Source organism: Mytilus galloprovincialis, chromosome 13, assembly GCF_965363235.1.
Source record: "Mytilus galloprovincialis chromosome 13, xbMytGall1.hap1.1, whole genome shotgun sequence".
Classification (NCBI taxonomy): domain Eukaryota; kingdom Metazoa; phylum Mollusca; class Bivalvia; order Mytilida; family Mytilidae; genus Mytilus; species Mytilus galloprovincialis.
The window spans coordinates 20,501,755-20,523,881 of NC_134850.1; the positions used below are offsets into that span (position 1 = coordinate 20,501,755).

At 33.8% G+C, this 22,127-nt stretch overlaps 2 protein-coding genes across 2 annotated transcripts; both read left to right on the plus strand.

Annotated features, from left to right (window-relative positions):
• Positions 1 to 814: 814 nt before the first annotated feature.
• On the plus strand, positions 815 to 6,579 carry LOC143057953 (uncharacterized). Its single transcript, XM_076231423.1, has 5 exons — positions 815 to 1,088; positions 2,223 to 2,336; positions 3,162 to 3,252; positions 4,038 to 4,297; positions 6,357 to 6,579. Exons 1-5 carry the CDS (start codon positions 951 to 953, stop codon positions 6,390 to 6,392), a joined length of 639 nt encoding a protein of 212 aa, XP_076087538.1. The 5' UTR covers positions 815 to 950; the 3' UTR covers positions 6,393 to 6,579.
• A 4,848-nt stretch (positions 6,580 to 11,427) lies between these two features.
• LOC143057954 (uncharacterized) lies at positions 11,428 to 21,064 on the plus strand. Its single transcript, XM_076231424.1, has 5 exons — positions 11,428 to 11,682; positions 13,483 to 13,596; positions 15,034 to 15,124; positions 16,537 to 16,796; positions 20,391 to 21,064. Exons 1-5 carry the CDS (start codon positions 11,545 to 11,547, stop codon positions 20,424 to 20,426), a joined length of 639 nt encoding a protein of 212 aa, XP_076087539.1. The 5' UTR covers positions 11,428 to 11,544; the 3' UTR covers positions 20,427 to 21,064.
• The last annotated feature ends 1,063 nt before the right edge of the window (positions 21,065 to 22,127 follow it).

Below are 22,127 nucleotides of genomic sequence, written 5' to 3' on the forward strand. Positions count from 1 at the left end.
TTGCATGTCGATTGAAAAAGATTTCAATTCTAAAGACTTATTAAGCATGTTAAGTAACTACCCCTATTTTACAATTATTGTGTAGTAACTTTTGAAATTGTTGGAATAGTTTCCTTATAAAGAATCTAAATGCATGTACACGTGATCTTACCATGTCCGAGCATATAAAAGGTAAAAAGAATAAGACAGACAGTATTTTGACAAAAACTCTAAAACTTAATAAAAAAAAAAACCCCCCAAAAAAACCCAAATCTGCAAAAAACAAATATTGGAAAAGAACATCCCAGGAACACAATATGTGCGAAAAATGAAAGGACGTTCTATTCACATGTGCAATATTTCGAACACAAATGATTATTATCATGGATTTTCTTCCTGTTAATTTGCATGTATCAACAAATAAACAATTTAACGAAGTGAAGACATGTGTACTTAGGACAGAATATTTTCCCCTCCCCACCTTTTTATTCCAAAATCAGTTTTTTTTTCTTTCTATTGTTTCACTTTTACCTCCTGTTGTCAATTGTAAGATCTTGTAAGCTTGGAATATGTTACATGTCGTCACATCAAATTCGTGTAAATAAAGATAAGACTTTATAAAATCGATTTTCTGGACTAAATACTTTAAATTCGCGTGGACAGATTATGTCAAACCGAATACTAATGTTTGATTATTAGAATCTGTTTTAAATGGATTACATGTATTATTGCTGATCTCTACAACATTTTTATTTTAGTAAAACGTAAATCTCTTTCAGATTGACAATACTCTTAACCTTGTAAAAAACATGCTATATCCGTTATCCACCATGATGTCCGTTCGAAAAATAAACGTACATGTAGTTCAATATGTGTACATGTATATAACCAAAGTTATGAGAAGCTGTATAACATGTTTGTTGGTATATAAGCGTCTGTAGTATTTGGAAGAAATATCTTTAACACTAAATATGGGGAAATTATTACATTTTGTAAGATTTGCATTATTCGTTGGTCAAGTCTATCCATGCTGTTTGCCAGAAAAGGTGGAAGGAAAGATGGTGATGTCAATTGGTTTGAAAAATAATGGAGATCCTTTAACTATCACGGTTAGTCTTGAATTCACATTTAAGTGAATTTATAGTACTAGTCATCAAAAGAAACTATACAACACTTTTAACAAAAATAAAATTTTACCGTCTGGTAGAAAAAATTACAAATAAGTAGATAAAATATGTATTGTGTAAACGTTCTACATGACACAGTAACAAATAAAATAATATGCAAGACATTTCCTGGATCAAATACGGACGGATCACAGTTATTATCCCAGAATTCAGCTTGCGGAATTTAATAACGAGTATGACCGCCTCTTACAGCTACCACAATTGCACACCTACTGCGCATAGATCCAATCAAAGTCAGAATGTTGGCTTGAATATATTGTTCTACTCCTGTTTAAGAGCTAAACTCAAACCTTGTAAGTGTTTCGGATTGATTTTGCCTTTCTCGAACACGACTGCCAAGTTGGTCCCTTTAAAGAAAGATCCGGTGATAATACTGGACACAGGAGAACGTGAATATGGTTTTGTTTAAAATAGTCCACACAAATCCTGTTGAAAAACATGGTTGAAACGTTGTTGAAAAGACGGCAGGACAATAGGGCCAATAATTCAATTTGTATCCATATACTAGTATATCAAGTGTTGAAATTACCATCAACGATTTTTAACTGTGATCATCATTTGTGACATATTCTAACCTCATACCATCACTTTGCTGCCTCCGAAACGATATGCTGCCAGATGTATTACCCCAAACGTCATCTTGCACTAGCCCATCCAAGTCTTTCGGAATACGCTTGGACGCAGTCCATGCGCTCTAAGTCTTCGACGAAATGTCTGACTCGAAATTCTATTGTTGTGGCGCCCAATTATTCTCGTGCCGTATTTTCCGCATTCAATGTTTGGTTGCTCAAGTGTAAAAGACATACCTCGCGGTTTTGACGTTGTGATCTCTCGTGGGGTCTGCCGCTATGTGGTTTATCATTGAATGAGCCAGTTAGCAAATGTAAGGTAGAAACACAATGTACTCTAATGAAAATAAACTAGAAATTTAATTGAGATGGTGCTTATTGTTTGGGAAAAACTTAGCAAAATATTATACTTTTCCGGCCACTTTCTTTTGGAATGCATTAAACATGTTAAAGACAATAGTGATCATAATATGTTTTTAATTTCCAGGCAATATATGATAAGTGGGTAATGGATACTACTATAGCAAAGAGCTACCTTTCGGGAACACTCTACGTCCAGGGGCAAGCAATTCACCAAAAGGTTTTTCAGGATTACAGTCAGGTAATAAGTCAGTGTGACATTTGCATTTTTCTATTCAATGTATTCAAGACATTTCTCCGTTTCAGAATCTAATGCATTCTGGGTAATATTTCCAAAAGCGTATACCAAAACGTTGTGATTGGTATAACATGTTCTAAACAATAGAAATTTAACCAATAATGTAACGTTATTTTCATTGTGGTGTACGAACAATAGGATTACCCATAGTCCCTTAGATTCCTAAAAGGCGAATTGAAGAATATCTAAAATCATTCAAACACACTGAAAGATAGAGACAACTGAAGTTAACCGATATTAAAATTTCGTAAACCAATTTGGTATGTTCATATAAAATCAACAATCTTAATATATAATCGCACGAACTCCATGGTTTCTCTGCAGGGAAAGCGTTTGCATAGTAGTTTAGTTTATATTACAGAAAAAAGAACCCGGTATACAAAGTGTTTACAATTAATTGAAACGACTACGATAAACAAATAGTACATGATGCATGGCTGAAAGGTACATGTCAAAGATACAAACAGTAATAGACGTGAGATTTGTTCTGTGCTTAGTTTCCCCGACTGGGATAGATACAAAATAAATATATATGAATTTTGGTTTGCGCTAAGGGTCTCTTAGAAAGAGAACAGCAATTATAATGCAATTATTTTGTATCAATGGTTCTGATTGGATGACAGCTACGCGTCGCCATGTGAACTCAATTTGCGACAGGCAAACTACCAATGGACGTCCACAAAGCTTTATATGCAATACAGTTATCTCTTAATTACTCATTTGAATCATTGCATTTGGTATTTTTGTCGTGAACCAATCTCATTTCAGGGAATACAATTTGAGCTTGCAATGGGAAATTGCACTGTTAAACCATTGCCATTTTCTTTTACATCAATAGGAAGAAAGTTGTGCCTACCACGTAAGTATACTACGTATAAAGTTACATACTTTGACCTAATCTATTTATTTTTTCTATATCATTGATGCATGATTTAATTACTCATCAAATTCATTTTTTCAATTCCATATTTTTGCTAGATTATATGAAATTAATAGATATGATAACTATTCGTGGTCGGAATTTGTTAGATCAATATGCACTAAGCCAAGAAAATATGGAACATTTAAGTCAAGATCGAGCATTTCTAGTTCATATCGAACAGAGTGCAATTAAAATTTAAGTTTTGAGACAATGTATGATTTGTTTTTCGAATCATGCAACTTTTGAAGAATTTTCCACATGAACCATTTACAATATTAATATAAGTACCTCCTCAAGTATGTCAAGTATGTTTTCATCCACGGCAATCCAATGCGGTGTAAATCGCTGCTTGTCTCGAGTAGGGTTCGAACTATTATAAATCTCAAAATTATGACATCCCCCTTTTGACAAACAAAGGGTCATTTAAACATGTAAGCTGTAGATGAGAACAAGTTATACCATGAACCTAAGAAAGGAACGAATAGAGAAAAGTTGGATGATAATCATATACTTGACCATCAACTAATTTAAAAATCAAATGCGCCCTGATGAGTAAGCAGTTCCTTTTGTATACGTAGTACCCGCAGATTTTTTTCTGTCTTGAAGAACATTGTTTACTTTATCTTCATGCAATCCTTGAATACAAAACGATTATACTGTTTTCCCATAATTATTTAATAATAATATTATTTTCGGAAATCAGGTTTATTTTCATTTTTCAGCTTCCACAAAAATAATGACGAGCTATTATGGTTCAGCATTAGAAACACTTGATTTTGACATGTATCTGATTCCAATTCATGGAGGCCAAATGACCATGTCATTGACACCAAAGGGATGCGCGCCAATATCCGAAAGTATCTCGACAGAAGAAGGTGTCTTTAATTTTGGTTTCATGGGGCTGACCAGCGGCATTACAGACCCATCCGTTTTCGAAATGCCCCAGTCCTGTAAGAATCTCCAGGGAATGGTAAGAAAGAGAGTAAGTATTACAACAACATCATTCTAGATTGGTTTAAATTAAAAAAAGAAGAAGTGGTGTGATTGCTATTGAGACAATTGATATATTACTTTATTAATTTTCGTGCGTCCGAATTCGATGCGCTTTTCGGGATTTACTTTAATTAGATAACTATCAACAAGAGACCAAGACGTAAATGTAAAGCAACTTTAAGTCACAAAGAACAATACTCGATGTTGTTTTGTCTGCATTTTGCAACTTCATTACCTTTTCTTGGGTACTTTTTGTATTTTAGGCTTTTCTTTTAGTACAGTTATCTGAGTTATCCGCCATTTTGTTGATAGTCGAACTCAAAATAGTGATCATGATCTAATAACGCTTCTCATACGGCGTTTGACATATAACATTGGCAGGTTAAGAATGCAGTGAGAGGGGTACCGATCGGTAGACTTCTTTTCTTCGGCATTTATTGTAAATCACACAAATAATCATACAATTAACGTAGAAACCCTCCATTCACCATTCTCATATTTCCAAATAGATGGAAACTTAAAGCAACATATAAAACTAACATAAGAAATCTATTCAATTTAATAATATCTGTGATTTCGAGGAATTTGCGAGTAAAGATAAATCTGATTTACAATATAATTAAATCGGGTAAGATGTCATGATGGTTTGACACGGAATTATAATTATGTCAATAGAAGAAAAAGTTTGATTGATATGTGTGTGATTGAGGTCTATTTCATATAGTTTCAGTACGGGAATAAATATAACAAAAATAATGCAATCAGTATAGCTATTGGAAATATGGACCAACTGCCATTTAAAACGGATCCCCTCGATGGAGGAGATTCACATTGCCTTGTAATTGGTTCGAATAATTGATATAAGTTTTTTGTATGTGACGCCATCGGTTACCAAAATAAAGAAGACAAAAATACCGAACTCCATTGAAAACTCAAAACGGAAGTCCCTTAACAATTGGAAAAATCAAAAGCCCCAACAAATCAAACGCATGGAATGATAGATGAGGAATCTGCCATATATTTGGAACCCGCCATAGATTTGAGTCCTACATATATTTACCTGACTTAGAACAGACATTTTCAATGCAGCAAATGGTGGATTAAACCTGGTTTTAAAGCTTGCTACACCTCTCATTTGTATGACAGTCGCATAAAATTCCATTATATTGACAATAATGTGAGAATGAAACAAACAGTCATAATAGGTAAAATGTATGACTGTATGTGACTGTGTATTCATACATTTTACATCCCGCACTGACAAACCGATGCCTAGCTTCTCATTAGCATTATTACTGTTGGGAGAAGACGAAGGAGTGATCATATTTTTATAGCCATGTCAGCACTATCGGTTTGAAATTATGATAATACCATGACAATGAAAATAGCCCTTTTAGATGTGGTTTATCATTAAAAAAGAGGATTTCAATGATCAATTATGGGTACCATATCATGATTCCAGAGGGACATAATTATGATCACATATGGAACTTTTGTAATTAATAGAGGGGATGTAGACTGTGTTACCGTCCAGCAATAACATTTCTTTCGACATAATTATTATGTTGTCAATCTTAAATGAAATGAAATACTTTTCTGTTTGTAGTTTATACGATTTTAATAAACACAAGCAGATATTGAAAAAGTTTATAAAAAATAAATGAAAAAAATATTACTTGTAAATCAAGTTTTGCGTTATGTGATACAACAGATTACGTTTTGCGTTATGTGAAACAACAGATCACGTTTGCGTTTTGTGAAGAAAAAAAAAATGATCACGTTTGCGTTTTGTGAAACAACAGATCACGTTTCGAATGTTGAAACATAATCTCTTGTTGATTTGGATGCTAGGAAAAGGGTTCCACGAACATTGACCAAGCGATTTGCATTGCATTGCAAAAAAAAAAAAAAAAATATTCAAATGCCTTTACTGTGAATTCTGTTTTATACAACCACACTAATGCAAAGTATAAATCATTAAACACTTCAAAAGAAGGATAAAACTGAGCCTTTAATGACGTGTAAAATTAATGTGCTTTCTTTTTCAGGATGTTGGACAGTCGCCATTCATTCCTTCTATTTAATGTAAAAAAAAGACATCTTCTTCAAAGTAGTTTAAAATATTTTCAAGCGAAATAAATATATTCACCCTTTTCAATAGGAATCAAAATGAACACTTAAATTTCTTCTTATTATGTTTACTTTTTTTTTTAATTTGATATGTATAAGTTGTACTTTCTATTAAATAAATATTCATAAGCAAAGGAAAAATTAATATTAACACAGACACGCTCAATATCAATTGTACGCACGTGACATTTATGAGGAAGAGCAACAAGTCCGAGAGTAATTTGTATGGCTAAGGTCACGTGCATTCATGTGGACAGCGTGTAGTATATTGCCAGCCGACTCAGCGTGAATATGAAGTAGAGTCATTATGATGAGGCTCCCACAGGGTACCCCCCTCAGGTCGCAAGGTCGCTTTTAAATTCGTCGAGAGGTCGTTTATAAGGGAAATGTACAGGTCGCAGGCAGAGCTCCAGATAAGCTGCGTATTTGCGTGATCACGCAATACAAATGATAAAAAACCCAATGCAATTGCCCATTGTAGGGTTCAAGAACCCAATTAGTTCAAAGGGAACCCAATTATATGCCAAAACCATGAGTGCTCAACCCTTTTATTGGCTACCATTTTCATTATTTACCCTTTTCTGTTTAGTCGTCGCGTAAATCTATTTGTATAATATTTATAATTGGAAATGTCCTTTTGTTCTAAAAATAGATCCCTGCATCAAGTAGCTGAAATGGGTCCCTGCTGGAATTTTCCGTTGCCCAAAGGTACACATGTTTTTGAAAACATTTCGATCTTCTCGGCATTTATCCAATTAGCGTGTGTCATTTTGACATATTTTTTTCGAATTGCTCGGGATTTATCATAACATACATTGAATTAAAACGAAAGTGAATGTCCAGTAAAAATATTGAATAGAAGCATGTTTTCAGCTTTTTTTGAATAGCTGAGGGAAAGTTATGATGATAACAAGACTCAGCCAGTGATTTTAGGAAGCGTCCATCTAACGCACGGGCGTGTTTGCGTAACTTATCGAGAACATTGCTAATAAACACGGGGTTTCGTCAAAAACAAACTCAGTTGGAAAAAGTGAATGGCCAAATCATGATATGTAGTTGGAAAGCATCGGAAACCAAAAGTTCTAATAAGGGATCACTTAACCCAGATTTAAGTAAATTGAATAAAACAAACATATTCAAGTATAGTTAGAGTTTATATACTATTTCTTTTCATTTTACGGTTAAAGAGTGATAAAAAATTCTGAGATGAGTGCCTGTGAAAAAAAATATTCTGAGATGAGTGCCTGTGAAAACACATATCCATTTTTTACAGTTTATATAAGTTGTGAGAAAATACAAAACTAGCAGAAGGTTTGAAACTGGACACAAATTAAACCTACAATTGCTCTTCAGTGAATAAACCAAATAAAATAGCTAGCAGGTATACAAAGAAAGAAACAATTATTTAAGATGGAAAAACATCTGAGGTTGATATTGCCTAAATATTCAATATTGTGTTGATGTAAAAACCCAATACATTAAGGAGCTTGGTGGTGAAAAACCCAATTTGATATTAACTTGAGGGGTGAATTTGAATTGATAATGCAATAAAAAACTTAATCACCCAATTACATAAGAAAATGGTGGGTTAAAACCCCAATTTGTGAATTCTTATCTGGAGCTCTGCGCAGGTCGTTTTTTCCCCAACACAGAGGACGGAAGTCTGTCGGAGGTCGTTTTTTCCAAATTTTACAGGTCGCAGGTCGTTTTTAGAAGGCCATCAGGTCGGAAGTCGCCTCTAAAAAGCTCGGAGGTCGCAGGTCGTTTTTGACACTGCGGGAGCCTCTATGATGATAACCCTAACACCTCTACATAATGTTTAGCTCCCCTAACCCGTAGGTCCTAGTGAACTTTTTCTCATCAATTGGCGTCCGTCAGCCTTCGTCGTCTGTTAGCTTTCACAAAACATATTCGCCAAATTTAACCCGACTTCACCACATTAGGGTATCTAGTTTATAAGATGTGTCCTATGACCGTGCCTACCAACAAAGATGGCAGACATGGCTAAAATAAAACAAATAGGGGTAACATGCAAGTTTGGTCTATTATTTCGAACACCCCTTTAAAATGAGAAATAAATCCGACAGGAGAATATGTTCAGAATGTTGAGCACTATTTTTTTCCGTTTAGTCAAACCTGTCCTTCATGAGTAATTGCACTGAAATAAACTATTTTATCATTTATGTGTGTTTATATTGCCTTTCGTCCTAAACATAGATAGAGAGAAACTTCAAATAACAAATGTTAGCAGAATAAGATCTAAAAAGAAGTCAACATGATCAAAAGCGTCAGACAACTCTTTTTTCGAGTCATTGTCCTTTAATGACGTTTTTATTATTTCTTTTGCCATATTTGCTGAATATTCAAAACTGATCAGCAAGACGAGGTCTGCAAAAAAGTATAATGGTCGAAGTCCTCAGTCGACACGCCTTCTAGTTATTGCTCATATATATTTTTTTTCAACGACTGTGCAAGACACTCTAGGGAGGCAAGCTCGATACCCCCTTCCCTTTTTTTTCTGAATATTGGTGTTATTTTGTACACTTGTTAGGCGTTTGTATATATGTCGGAATAGTGCCACATGATATATTATAAATATCTATATATTTTTGATGATTGTCCTTTTCATTTCTAGCAATGGCGTTGTCAGTTTATTTTCGATTTATGAGTTTTACTGTCCCTCTATTATCTTTCGTCCCTCTTTTATAGTTGTTAGTGGCCAGTACTTGTGTTGCCATTTCAAAGTGTCTTTCTATTTATTATATATTTTAAAATTATTGGTGAAAAACTGGGTTTACTTTTACAAATTATGACTTGGATGGAAAGTTGTCTAATTGGCACTCATACCAGATCTTCTTATATCTATGGGCTAGGATTTCGTACCTCGTCATCTTAGTTGAATAAAGTAATCTGTTATATATACATGTAGTTAACATGAATAAATGAGACATTTCAAGTTTACCTGAATAAGTCATACATGTACATGGAGAGTTGTCTCATCTTTTTTTTATATATGTATACAGTCCGCCAAAAGTTAATAATAATACTTTATTCCAAAATTAAAGCAATACACCTTATAGGATACATACACATATTTTTCATTCGCCAATATAAGATTTTTTACAAGTGATAGATAATATATATAAATATAGAGGTGTACATGAAAGAAAATATGATGCATATAATATATAATAATACAAAATACAAAATACGAAATACCAGCGGAGAATGATATTATACTTACATTAACATGAGAACAAATATATTATATACTGCAATTAAATTGTAAGTTTTTCTGCTGATTTAAAAAAAATATAAGATAGATAACAGCTGGATAAGCTGCATGATTTTTCAACAATTGCCATTCTTAAATCGCCAAGATGTTACAGTGGTGGATCTGTGCAGTTGAGATTTCTGCCAATGACATCCCAGACATGTTTGATAGGGTTCATGCCTGGAGACACTTCTTGGTCTTCGTACTCGATTGCAATCCTTGTCGTGTGTGGTCTAGCATTGTCGTCTATGTAAAAGGGTCAAGACGCAATAGAGTGATTGTCAAAATGAGGGAATACAAGGTTTAAAAGCACCGAACCCCTGAATTTCTGTCTGTTCATGTTACTCAGAAGAATATGCATACCCAGCTTACAAAGTTATGAGAAACAATTTCATACTGTAACACCAATAGCACCAAATACAGTCGTTGCGAAAATGTTGTTTTGATCATAGGCAGCTCAATTTCCCCTCCAAACTTGTATTATTTTGTCTACTGGTCGTAACATAAACCGACTACTAGTATCATCTGATCAATGAATGTTTTGCCAGCTTCTCATGTTCAAACGTCAATGGTCATTAGCCCCACTGAAACCTGGTTATACGGTGTCTGGCTGTTAGAGAAGGTCTATTGACAACACGACGTGCTCTTATGTTGCCTCGAACTACTGTGGGAACTTTAACATGACCACCTGGAGGCTAAGCTGTGGGAGTCAATAGGTCGGCTTTGAAACAACGAATAAGCAGTCTTTAATCCCGACGGGTTGTTAAACGGGTCATCCGGACCTTAGTCTATTATTTCCAGATCCTGTGTCAAGTTGATGTTGTGAAAGTGTACCAATGACGGTGTTGTTCACATAAAACTAGTTACCTACGCTCCTAGAGCTGCCTCCGGCATTTGCCATGCCAATTACTTTTCGCAAATGTAAAAACAAAATTGCCAGTTATATTTAGGTGGTGCTTTACTTTTGGCGGACTATATAAATGAAATTGACACTTTACAAATTTGGTTCGTCAAACCGCTTGTCTGAATTACAAGCTCTAAAATTCACGTAGGCAGAATATGTTAAACTGAATACAGTAGAACATTTATTTTTTAAAACTACTGGAAAAAATTGAGAATGGGAATGGGGGATGCGTCAAAGAGACAACAACCCGACCATAGAGCAGACAACAGCCGAAGGCCACCAATGGGTCTTCAATGCAGTGAGAAACTCCCGCACCCGGAGGCGTCCTTCAGGTGGCCCCTAAACAAATGTGTATACTAGGTCAATGATTATGGACGTCATACTAAACTCCGAATTATACACAAGAAACTAGTAACATTAAGAATCATACAAGACTAACAAAGGCCAGAGGCTCCTAACTTGGGACAGGCGGAAAGATGTGGTGGGGTTAAATATGTTTTTTTTATAGCTCTCAATTCTCCCCCTATACATGTACCTCTAGCCAATGTAGAAAAATTAAACGAAAAGAATACGCACAGTAAAACTCAGTTTAAGAGAATCCCGAGTCCGATGACATTGTCAGAAGAGGTAACAAAAGAAAATAAACAAAATGAATATGTTTTTAAATGAACTTCATGTATTATTGTTGTTCTTCGCAATATTATTTTAGTAAAACGTAAATCAAATACATTGTACATCTCTTTCAAAATGACAATAGTCTAAAACTTGTAAATAACAAGATATCCGTTTTCCGTCACCATGTCCGATTTGTTTTAATAAAACGTAGTTCGATACATGTACATGTATGTAACCAATGTAATAAGAGTCAACATATTTGTTGGTATTTAGGCGTCTGTTGTGTTTGAACAAAATATCATCAACACAAACTATGGAGAAATTGTTACTTGTTTTTAGTCTTTCAGTAATTTTTGGCCAAGCTTATTCGTGTTGTATGCCACAAAAACTTGAGGGACAGATTGGGATGTCAATTGGATTGAAAAATAATGGAACTCCGTGTGCCATGACGGTAAGTGCTGCTTTTTAACATATTAAAATGGATTTCTAGATATACTTCGATTAGACAGACATATGTCTCTGGTTCAATGTTGCGTTTGCTTTTTCTCTTATTTTGTTTTATTACGGACTTTACACTTTACAGTTTATGACATTGTTGAATGAAATATTCGATGAATTACTGCAAGCGATCTTGCGCTTAACCCTTATTTTGTTTACCAACAGGTTTAAGTACTAGTAATTTAAGATTGCTTTTATATAGAAACTGCGAGCATTCTTTGATACGTTATAATTTGTAACCTACTAATTGGTTTGTGTTGTTTGTGTTTTATTATACCTGTCTCATGTAAAATCTTTCTATTACGTATCTTAAGTTTGTTTATTTTTATTTAGGAGGATTTGTTTCATTTGACATACCTTCGATTGTAATTGTTAAAATTGTCAACTTATTGTAAACGCTTGATATAATTCGCCGTTTAAGAATCTAATGCATCCTGGGTAATATTTTCAAAAGTGCACACCAGAACGTCGTGATTGGTTAAAAATGTCATAAACAATGAAAATTCAACCAATGACATGACGTTATTTTCATTTTGGGGTATGAGCCTTAAACATTTTACCTGAGGAAAATATGTTAAATTGTTACTGTAGTGATGCCTAGACTTAATAATTAGGTACAGGTAGTTAGGCTCATCAAATATACTAACCTGCATTACAATAACTCGAAGAATTCAGTGCCCTTTAGCGGCCTATAGCCTATCGAGGCTAATATGGCAATCGGAGATTAGACGGAGATCAGCGCAATATAACGACTGACATTATTTGAGTTAGCATTCCATGTGTTAAAAACTGCAATTTGATAAGGGACCCTTATGGAATAGAAACTGCTAACCCTTCCGACACACCTGAAATCATGCCGATTCTTTTTGTTGTTTTTGTTACTCGATCTTTTATTTTCTGAGTTTAATGTTTAACTTTCGTCGTTATTTCACGTCACAATTAATGATGTCTGATTTATACGACTTATGATTATTTTTGCCCTTTGGCTCTTACCTCTTTTTTTTGTTCAAAAAGAAGGCTTATATTGAACTACACAATTTGTTTTTAATATGAACATAAGGGTATGAGTACAAAGTGTGGACTAGGGTATAGATGCAACTTCCCGCTCATTTCTTTTAAACTACAGTCGACTCCTCGCATTGCACCGGAATACATTTGTCCATTCGGCACCAAATAACCTTGGATATCAAGAGGCAAAAGATGAACCAGGATTCAAATCCTACGCATACAAAATATAGTCACTATACGAACAAAAAGAAATTTAAATTTAAAAGAGATCTGGTGCGTATTGTCTGAGGAACACTGAAAAATGATATACCCTTTTCCGACCACATTCTATCGGAAAACATTCGGGACGAATATATATATTATAATTCACAGATGATATTGGATATGTTTCTTATGTCGTAACAACAATACCCTTCCCTTTTCACGAATGTGACCTACCGAATAAGACTACTAGTATTTACCGGATTTGTAATGACATAAGCAACACGACGGGTGCCACATGTGGAGCAGGATCTGCTTACCCTTCAGGAGCACCTGATATCACCCTCAGTTTTTAATTGGGTTCGTGTATCTAAGTCTTTAGTTTTCTATGTTGTGTCTTCTGTACTGTTGTTTGTCTGTTTGTTTTTTTTTTAATTTTAGCCATTGCGTTGTCAGTTTGATTTCTATCTATTTGTTTGACTTTCCCTCTGGTATCTTTCGTCTCTCTTTTAAACATAAAATAATTTTGTATTTTCATTTGCAGGCATTTTATGATAAGTGGGCAATGGATACTTCTATAGGAAGGGGCTACCTTTCTGGAACACTCTACTACGGGCGATATCCAACTCACCAAGAGATTTTTCAGGATTACAATCTGGTATGTCAATGTGATATTTATAGATTATCGTTGATCATCTCAACGAAATTAATTTTCTCGCTTAAGTCGGTACGGCGAAGGTGAGAAAAGCAATCGAGTTGAGAGGACGAATGATAATCTGTGTATCACTATTTTACCTATGACGACGTTGTCAATTTCATGTCAATTTCATTAGCAACGCAACGTGTCCCCTTAGTTTTTAGCGATATTTTTTGATATCACTCGACTCCGCTGAAAAAGGAAATTATTAGTTAGCAAGACAAAATGAAACTTGTGTAAAATAGCGATAGTTAATATATTAGAACTTAATGCGACTTTTATAAACGTGAGATTAGCTTACTATCATTATAAAACCTGGTTTCATCCACCATTTCCTACATGAGAAAATGCCTATAAATAGTCTGGAATATGACAGTCGTTATCCATTCGTTTGATGTGTTTGAGATTTTTCTTTTGCCATTTTGATAAGGGACTATTCGTTTTGAATTTTTATTGTATTTCCAATAGTATTTTTGCTATTCTACTTTTTGGGCTTGATAAAAAATTGAAGTTTGACATGAGTTTTGCTTTCTGCAAGAGGTCTCTCTGTGACTTTTAGATGAAGCACAGCAATTACTGTTCTAAATTCTTGCACTTTGTATTGATAAGTAGAGGTAACAGTAGTATACCGCTGTTCGAAATTCATAAATCGATTGAGAAAAAGCAAATCCGGGTTACAAACTAAAACTGAGGGTAACACATCAAATATAAGAGGAGAACAACGACACAACACTAAAAAGCAACAAACGAACTATAATATAACAATGGCCATTTTCCTGATTTGAACAGGACATTTTAGGAAAAAATGGTGGGTTGAACTTGGTTTTATGGCTAGCCAAACCTCCTGCTATTATGGCAATGTTAAATATAACATCAAAATGACAACATTACATGACAGGATAAATCGGAGAACATACAGTACAGAGAAACACACACATAATAGTAATCAAAAGGTACCAGGCTTATAATTTAATGCGCGCGATTTGTCTACATAAGACTCATCTGTAATGCTCAGATCAAAAAAGTTCGAAAGCCAAAATAAGGACCAAAAGTTTCAAAAAGTGGTGCCAAATACGGCTAAGGTTATCTGCCGTGGATAAGAAAATCCTTATTATTTAGAATAATTCATACTTCAAGCAGTAAATTTATAGAAATGACTTTATAATAGATATATTAAACATGTTAACTACAGAATAAAATCGAATATACAAAACAACCTAAATCAGCACATCAAAAAGGCACAAAACGTATTATAAGTAAACCGAAGAGATCGACGCACAAAGTGACGTAACTTAGGAATTTCTAAAAAAAAATATATAACTATACATATTAAAACTATATATATATATATGTGCAATTTGTTTTGCCGTGAACCAATCCATGTCTTTCCCATTTTAGGGAAAACAATATGAGCTTTCATATGGAAGGTGCACTGTTAGCCAATTACTATTTGACATTAAACCCGTAGGAGGAAAGTTTTGTATGTCACGTAAGTACAACATGGACATTTGTCACATGTATCACCTTTCTGAATATTTATTTTTATAAAACAAGAATGTGTCCATAGTACACGGATGCCCCACTCGCACTATCATTGTACATGTTCAGGGGTCAATACTTTTATTTGGCATTAAAATTAGAAAGATCATATCATAGGGAACATGTGTTTCAAGTTGATTGGACTCCAACTTCACCTAAAACTACCTTGACTAAAAACTTTTACCTGAAGCGGGACGAATGGACGTACGGACGTACGAATAGATGAACGAACGGACGAACGAACGGACGCACAGACCAGAAAAAATAATGCCCTTCTACTATCGTAGGTGGCGCATAATAAAAGTGAATAAATATACACTCAGTCTCAGTCTGTATCAAATTGTCGAACTTATTTGTATACAGGCTAAGAAAATGTAAAATGTTTGGCTGAGTTGAGCATTTATATTTAGATTCGAATAGACTACATGTTCAAATGTAGGTTTTGAGAAAATGTATGATATGTACTGCAACTATTGAAATTGTTTAACATTAAATATTTTGCAAATATCAATGCAATAGCCCCACAAGTATAAAACAACAGTTGGCAGTGCAACTATCGAAATCCTAGCTCTATTGGTCATTGTAGCTGAAAACCTTGGAACTCTCGGCTGACATCCCTATTATATCCCCGTCATCATATAAGTTGAAACAATAAACTTTAAGATACCAAAGGATAGATTAAAGGTATTTGTGGTAGAAAAGGAACGGAAATACAATGAACGAACAAAAATGGATGAAAAGGCAAAACAAAGATGAACATCAGATACTTTACTATGAGTATAAATAAAGACAACAGAAGTATGCCACTGTTTGAAATTCATAAATCGATTGAGATAAAAACAAATCCGGGTTACAAACTAAAACTAAGGGAAACGCATCAAATATAAGAGGAGAACATCGACACAACAGAAACACAACATTAAAATGTAACGCACACAGAAACGAACTATTATATAACAATGGCCATTTTTCTGACTTGGTACAGGACATTTTAAGAAGTAAAAAATGGTGGGTTGAACCTGGTTTTGTGGCATGCCAACCCCCCGCTTTTATGTCAATTAATGTTAAATATAACATTAAAATGACCACATTACATGACAGGACTACAATACAAATAATGGGAAAACATAATGGACAGAGAAACACACGAATAAAAGCTAACAAAAGGTACCAGATTTAAAATTTAATAAATATTTTCTGGTGTATAATAGCAGCAGCAGTTTTGTTTTATGTTTTTACTATTTTTTTTACTTTTTATTTACGCAATTTTGATATTTTTCTAGTAATCATCCGATCATGCCGATAATGAATCCAGATTTCTAAAATATTTGAACTCGAAATGATGTTATTTCTATTTTTTAGCTTCTGATAAAATAATGGCGAGCTATAAAGGTTTACCTAATGACACGGTTGATTTTGACATGTATCTGATTCAATTTCCTGGTGGCCAAATGACTATGTCATTGACGACAAAAGACTGCGCCCCATTATCTGAAAGTATCCATACAACAGAAGGTGTCTTTAATATGGGATTCATGGGACTCACAGAAGGCATTACAGACCCCTCAGTTTTCGAAATGCCTCAGGCTTGTAAAGATCTTCAGCCATCGAGGAAGAAGAGAGTAAGTATTATTCAAACCCCAATCTGGATTGTTTTATATAGTAAGAAGTGGTATTGTTGCAAAAAAGTCATTTTATAAATATCATACGTCCGAATCGCTTTTCTGGATTTCCCTTTAGTTTGTGTAGTTTCCCTTTTACTTTTATTTCCGTTTTAGCGGTAATCAGCCATTTTTTGTTAATATTCGAACTTCTGCACAATGCTTCTCATACGTTAATGTTTGTCACAATCAATTTGCAGATCGAGAATTGTGTAAGAGGGATATTCCTATATATAGACGAAACGCGCGTCTGGCGTACTAAATTATAATCCTGGTACCTTTGATAACTATCTAATCATGTAAAATACAAAATACATATAGCTAGAAAACTATTGGCAACAGAAACTCACATCAAAATATGAAATCAATCTAAGTGAATGACATTTGTAACTTCGCTATAAATATGGATGAATAAGCGATAAAATTGCAAATGGAAATGGGGAAAATGTCAAAAAGACAACAACCCGACCAAAGAGCAGATAACAACCGAAGGCCACCAATTGGTGTTCAACGCAGAGATAAAATCCCTAATAGTCTAAATAGAACTGACTTTAAATAAGATTGAATAGGGTAATGTCTTGAATTGGTTGATGGTGGATAAAATGAGATAATATGGACGAATAACGATTGATGGTGATGGGTTCAATTGGTTAAAGTAACTAAAGGGTCTTTTATGTGTCTCTTTTACAACATAGTCATACATTCTGCACAGAAGAACAGACTCACTTTTTAGCATAGGTTCTACTGTTTGATGTGAAAAATGCAAGGAAACATTATATTTGTATAAAAAAAAAATTTAAATCAGAAATAAATGATTTTTTTAAGATTGGTAAAAAGGTTAATTCATAATTAATGAAAAAAGATTTAAACCCTCGTTGATTTAGTTAATTATTTGAAAGGAGACTTTACTTTCAATGATGCATTTTGAGTTTCGTATTTGACTTTCCATACCGACATTTCAAACTCCTGTACATAAAACCACCATTGTAAGAATCTATTGTTTTCACTTCCTGTATACTGTAATCCGGATACGTACCAATGAGTATGACATTTCAATCAAAACAATATCTTGACAAAAAGAAAATGAAATAAATGTTTCTTCTTGATTATTGCAATAAAAAAGAGATAACAGAACAAAGATAGACAAACCTTAAAAAAAAGTCGCAAAAAGTTCACTTGTCACGAAATAAGCATTTGCATGAAGCAATAGACGTAGAGCAAAAACTTACGTTTGATTGAGGGAAACACTTTTCACCTTTTTTCCGTGCCTGAGGGAGATATAAAGATTTCTTTAATGACACGTGGGATAGTCTCAACCAATCAAATACTGTTTAAATTATCAATATGTATAAGGAATTCAACAAGGTGCAAAACTATCTACAACGCTATATAAATGCTACAACAACGTCATACTTGATAGCATATTAAAAAGTGGACTTGGAGCATGTATTGGTGATATACAAGTCCCTGCACCAACATGTGCCGATGACATTGCTGTCCTGGCAAATAGTACTGCAGATGCACAAGGAATATTAGACATCGTACAACACCATACGAGCAGAGATCTAGTCAAAATCAATCCAACTAAATCTGAAGCGTTTCTATACAATGCAAAAGGCTCAAACATATCAACGTTGAAATTTGAAGACAATGACATCAATATAACCAATGAAACCAAACATCTAGGTATCAAAAGAAACGAGCAAAACCGTGCAAATATCTCAGAAAGAATAAGAACCGGAAGGGCAACAATATACAGCCTTCTTGGAGCTGGGTTACATGTCAGAAGGGGATTCTCACCCATGGTTGCATACAAGCTATGGAGAACATATGCAGTACCAAGAAGCATATACGGACTTGAGGTGATGAACTTACTTGCAAAAGAAAAGGATATGCTAGAACTGGCAGAGAGAAAAATCCTCCGACAAATTCAAGGACTTCCAAATAATACAGCAAATATGGCTGTATATACCCTGGTAGGAGCAGAACCTATTGCCATCACATTAGACAAAAATGTACTTACCTTCTTCATGAATATTGTTCGAAATCCAGGAACCATAGAATGTGAAATTCTGCGCCGACAAATAGTATTCTCAGACCAAAGAGGAAAAGACTTTATCAACAGAGTAGAAAAAACTCTATCAAAATACAATTTGAAATCCAGTAGCTACTACATAGAAAATCCACTGAATAAAATGGAATGGAAAAGACTAGTAGGAATAAAGATCAAGGAATACTGGAAAAATGAATGTCATAATGAAAAAATGGAAAAAACATCACTTAAATACATAGAGATACAGAACAATCCATTAAATGAAGCTCACAATATATGGAAAAGTGTAAAAAACAATAGTAAAGATGTAAAGGCAGGAGAAATAAAAGCAAGAATAAGTACTCAAACGTACATATTCCAAGCCAAAAGAGCTAAGTTCGATCCAAAAGTTAACCCTTTGTGTACAATTTGCGAACAGGAAAATGAAGATCTAGAACATTTTATTCTACACTGCAAAGAACTAGAGCAAATAAGATCTAAATACTGCTCAAAAATCGAACAGACAATGGATGAAATTGATACGTCAACATACAAGAAGATCAAACAACAAGGGAATTTACTGCAGCTCATAATAGACTGTACTAGCAAGGACATAAACTGTTACCCAACTGTGTATGAAAACATTGAAACTCTGGCTAGAAATATGTGTTATGAGATGCACTTGCTGCGCACAAAAAGGATAAAAAAACCTGATCACAAGTACAGTATAAGTAAACTTCTTAAAATTGTTACTTACAAATAGTATACCATCCAACTATTTTACGGCTTATAAGTTTTTAAAAATAAATCTTCCCTTTAAAATTGTAAGATATCAGTTATAATTTAAAAAGAGTAATGACAAGATCTCCATATAGAAATGAAACTGTAAAGAAAATTTTTGTATATATTATACCTTAAATTTATGTCCAAACCCCAACAACTTTACATAAGTCTTACAGGAAATTTTCATTATTATTCCTGATATATGTATAGCACCCTCAGCTATGATTATAAGTAATTTTAAACTTTTGACCATTTTAATTCTTGTAAATACATGTATATGCAGTTGTTGTTTTTTAACATTTTCCTACACCCTAGCACATATAAATCATTATATATTTTTTAAAAACTTTATGATGACAATCCTATGAATTAATTATGATATCTATTATTTAGTGATCATTATAACCAAATTCAGTCATCTGTATATAATATAATAAATTGTTTCCCTATGTTTTAAGGTGTAAATAGTTGCTCAAACTATACCCTTTGGGTAGTGCTCCACATTTAATGGAGGAATATACAAGAAACTGAACTGAACTGAAACAGTAGAATAAAATCATTTGCTGATCTTGCAGAACACCGAACATCTTTCTCAGATACCGTGTATTGTTTGTCTAAACTAAAGGCCGGGTACTATGGATTATGTTTTATAAATAGTAGAAACTAAAAGACACATACATGTAAGTTGGGACATTTTATTGTACTCTTTTACTGAAATATTAATTTGCATTTTTTTACAGGAAGTAGGAAAAGTGCCATTCATTCCTGCTATCTGACGTCAGACGACCTGGCTTATACAACTTTAGAAAAATCCTGCTATCTGACGTCAGAACGACCTGGCTTATACAACTTTAGAAAAATCCTGCTATCTGACGTCAGAACGACCTGGCTTATACAACTTTAGAAAAATCCTGCTATCTGATGTCAGAACGACCTGGCTTATACAACTTAAGAGAAATCCTTCTATCTGATGTCAGAAGAAAACGACCTGGCTTATACAACTTTAGAGAAATCCTTCTATCTGATGTCAGAAGAAAACGACCTGGCTTATACAACTTTAGAGAAATCCTTCTATCTGATGTCAGAACGTCCTGGCTTATAGAACTTTAGATAAATCCTTCTATCTGATGTCAGAAGAAAACGACCTGGCTTATACAACTTTAGAGAAATCCTTCTATCTGATGTCAGAAAAAACGACCTGGCTTATACAACTTTAGAGAAATTCTTCTATCTGATGTCAGAAGAAAACGACATCAGGCTGGCTTATACAACTTTAGAGAAATCCTTACTTTTTTCAAGTGTTTCAAACAAAATCTCTACCCTTTTCAAGTTTTAGAAAAATGAACACTTCGGAATTGCAAATAAACACTTTACCGGTTTGTTCATCTCTAAATAAAAACTGTGCAACTTTGTATTTCTTTTCATATTCTAATGAATAATTATCTTTAAATTGATATATCGCAAAATATAGTTAGTGATGCTTTGATATCAACACAGACACGTGGAGACATCAAATATTCGATATATTATATATTAGAAAAAAAACCCAAAGAAATATCCATCAGTGTTACACACTGGTATTTGACTTCCAATATATATATGTCATAAACACACAGGTCGTATGTTAGCCTCTATATATATAGTTGTGTGTGTGTGACATCCGAGGCCAGTATTACTGACCGAGGACATACATGTATAACAGGGTCATTATAAATACACTCATTTCTTAATACATTTATTAACCAACTGAACAAAAATGTATGTATGGCTGCCAACTTGATGTACTCTCCTTCTCTTTTAATGAAAGTTTAGTTTGAAAAATAATAATTTGTACTTCACCGTGATAAAGCTTTAAATATACCAAATATCCAAGATATCAAGTTGAAAGAAGTTATCTGTTGAAAAACAGGATGAACAATGATCCCTTTATATGGTTCCTTAATGCTGGTTTCTTGTTACTAAATTAAATAAAATACAAAAAAAGGTATTATACTCTTTACAACTTGATTTTATTAACTTTATTAAAAACCCTAACTGGGCTTAATACAGACAAACTGGGCATTAATACAGGGTCATTACAGAAAAACAGGACCATTACGGAAAAACAGGGCCATTACAGGAAAACAGGGTCATTACAGAAAAAACAGGGCCATTACAGAAAACAAGGGCCATTACAGAAAATATGTAATTTTTAATAAACAGTCATTTTTGGCAATAATGTACTTAGTTGGTTAATACTGATTGGTAATGATGAAAACTAACATCAACTTCACAACAAATAAAGATCAAGAGGAAGAAAGAGTGATTCGCTTAAAGAGGAATAACTCTTGCTTTTTTTTATCTGATAAATAAATCACTGCAGATTTACATGGTAACCGGTCATAAATATACAGCAACAGATCTAATATGTATGTATATACATGTACCTAATGAGATTCTCTACTAATTTGAAAGAACATGATTACAAATTGAAATAT

Bases quoted from the DNA above. Each gene is read 5' to 3' on its own strand.
- LOC143057953 (XM_076231423.1), top strand. From the start codon at position 951: ATGGGGAAATTATTACATTTTGTAAGATTTGCATTATTCGTTGGTCAA. The intron at 3,253-4,037 runs GTAAGTATACTA...TTCATTTTTCAG, and splicing joins AAGAAAGTTGTGCCTACCAC to CTTCCACAAAAATAATGACG. The intron at 4,298-6,356 runs GTAAGTATTACA...TTTCTTTTTCAG, and splicing joins AGGGAATGGTAAGAAAGAGA to GATGTTGGACAGTCGCCATT.
- LOC143057954 (XM_076231424.1), top strand. From the start codon at position 11,545: ATGGAGAAATTGTTACTTGTTTTTAGTCTTTCAGTAATTTTTGGCCAA. The intron at 11,683-13,482 runs GTAAGTGCTGCT...TTTCATTTGCAG, and splicing joins GAACTCCGTGTGCCATGACG to GCATTTTATGATAAGTGGGC. The intron at 15,125-16,536 runs GTAAGTACAACA...TCTATTTTTTAG, and splicing joins AGGAAAGTTTTGTATGTCAC to CTTCTGATAAAATAATGGCG.